This window comes from Colobus angolensis, unplaced genomic scaffold (assembly GCF_000951035.1).
Source record: "Colobus angolensis palliatus isolate OR3802 unplaced genomic scaffold, Cang.pa_1.0 Scaffold39, whole genome shotgun sequence".
NCBI lineage: Eukaryota > Metazoa > Chordata > Mammalia > Primates > Cercopithecidae > Colobus > Colobus angolensis.
Window position 1 is genome coordinate 3020711 of NW_012117265.1, and position 1550 is coordinate 3022260.

Sequence of the window (1550 nt, forward strand, 5' to 3'; positions counted from 1 at the left end):
AAAAAAAAAAAAAAAAAAAAATTAAAAATTAGGGCCAGGCGTGGTGACATATGCCTGTAGTCCTAGCTACTTGGGAGGCTGAAATGGGAGGATCACTTGAGCCCAGGAGTTCAAGGCTGCAGTAAGCCATGATTGTACCACTACACGCCAGCCTGGGCGACAGGGAGAGACTCTGTCTCAAAAAAATAAATAAATAAATAAAAAATAAAGCCCTTGTACAGAACAACCCTAGACCCGCTCATCCCTCAACCCCCTGTGTGTGTGTGCATCTTCCCCACTTTCCCCTGGACCCTGGCTGACGCCCTGAGCCACAGCCCCCTGACTACTCTGGTACCCAAACATCACTTAAACCCCAACCTCAAGCCCCCAGCGTCTGCTTATCCACGCCCATCGCCCCATCCCTAGTTGCTTACTTTGTAGGCTCACCTTTATCTCCTTTTTTGTGAGACACGGTCTCCCTCTGTTGCCCAGGCTGCAATGCAGTGGTGCCATCATGGCTCACTGAAGCTTCAACCTCCTGGACTCAAGCGAACCTCCCACCTCAGCTTCTTGAGCACCTGGGATCACAGGCATATGCTGTGGAGGAGGTGGGACACCCGGCTGATTTTTAAACATTTTTTGTAGAGATAGGGGTCTCACTATATTGCCTAGGCTGGTCTCAAACTCCTGGGCTCAAGGGATCTTCCCGCCTCAGCCTCCCAAGTTGTTTTGGTTTTGTTTTGTTTTGTTTTTTGAGACGGAATCTCACTCTGTCACCCAGGCTGGAGTGCAGTGGCGCGATCTCGGCTCACTGCAAGCTCCGCCTCCCAGATTCATACCATTCTCCTGCCTCAGCCTCCCGAGTAGCTGGAACTACAGGCGCCCACCACTACGCCCAGCTAATTTTTTTGTATTTTTAGTAGAGACAGGGTTTCACCATAATTTTCTGTATCGTTAGTAGAGATGGGGTTTCAACATACTGGCCAGGCTGGTCTTGAACTCCTGAACTTGTGATCTGCCCGCTTCGGCCTCCCAAAATGCTGGGATTACAGGCGTGAACCACTATGCCCAGCCTACCTTTCTCTCTTGAACTTCAGCTTCCTCCGTGCCCCATACCACCTGGACCCCAATGCCCTCATCCACCACTGCCTTTGCTGCATTCCGCATTTCTTCTCTCCCCAAACTCACTTTCAACCCTGACCAAACTCCACCCACACCTCTGCCCTGACACCTCCCCAGCCACATGCACCCAGCCACATGCCAAGTCCCTCCCTGGCCTCTCCCCCAAGTCCCTGCCATCCAGAGGGCAGAAGCAGGCAGGTCACCCCAGAGCAGTTGTGTCTTTGCAGATATCATGGTGACAGAGTACGTGGAGCACGGACCCCTGGACGTGTGGCTACGGAGGGAGCGGGGCCATGTGCCCTTGGCTTGGAAGATGGTGGTGGCCCAGCAGCTGGCCAGCGCCCTCAGCTACCTGGTGTGTGGCCTGTGTCAGTCAGGGAGGGCCAGGAGCCCAGGAGATAAAGACCCGCCTGGGCAACAGAGCGAGACCCCGTCTTTTTTTTTTTTTT

At 53.2% G+C, this 1550-nt stretch overlaps 1 protein-coding gene across 2 annotated transcripts in view; it reads left to right on the forward strand.

Moving 5' to 3' along the window:
- Positions 1-1550, forward strand: part of TYK2 (tyrosine kinase 2) — a 30746-nt gene that overhangs the window by 19008 nt on the left and 10188 nt on the right. For both annotated transcript variants that reach the window (XM_011954864.1, XM_011954865.1), the window contains one exon: positions 1329-1456. In XM_011954864.1, the coding sequence (XP_011810254.1) occupies positions 1329-1456 (128 nt within the window). The remainder of the gene's footprint in view (positions 1-1328; positions 1457-1550) is intronic.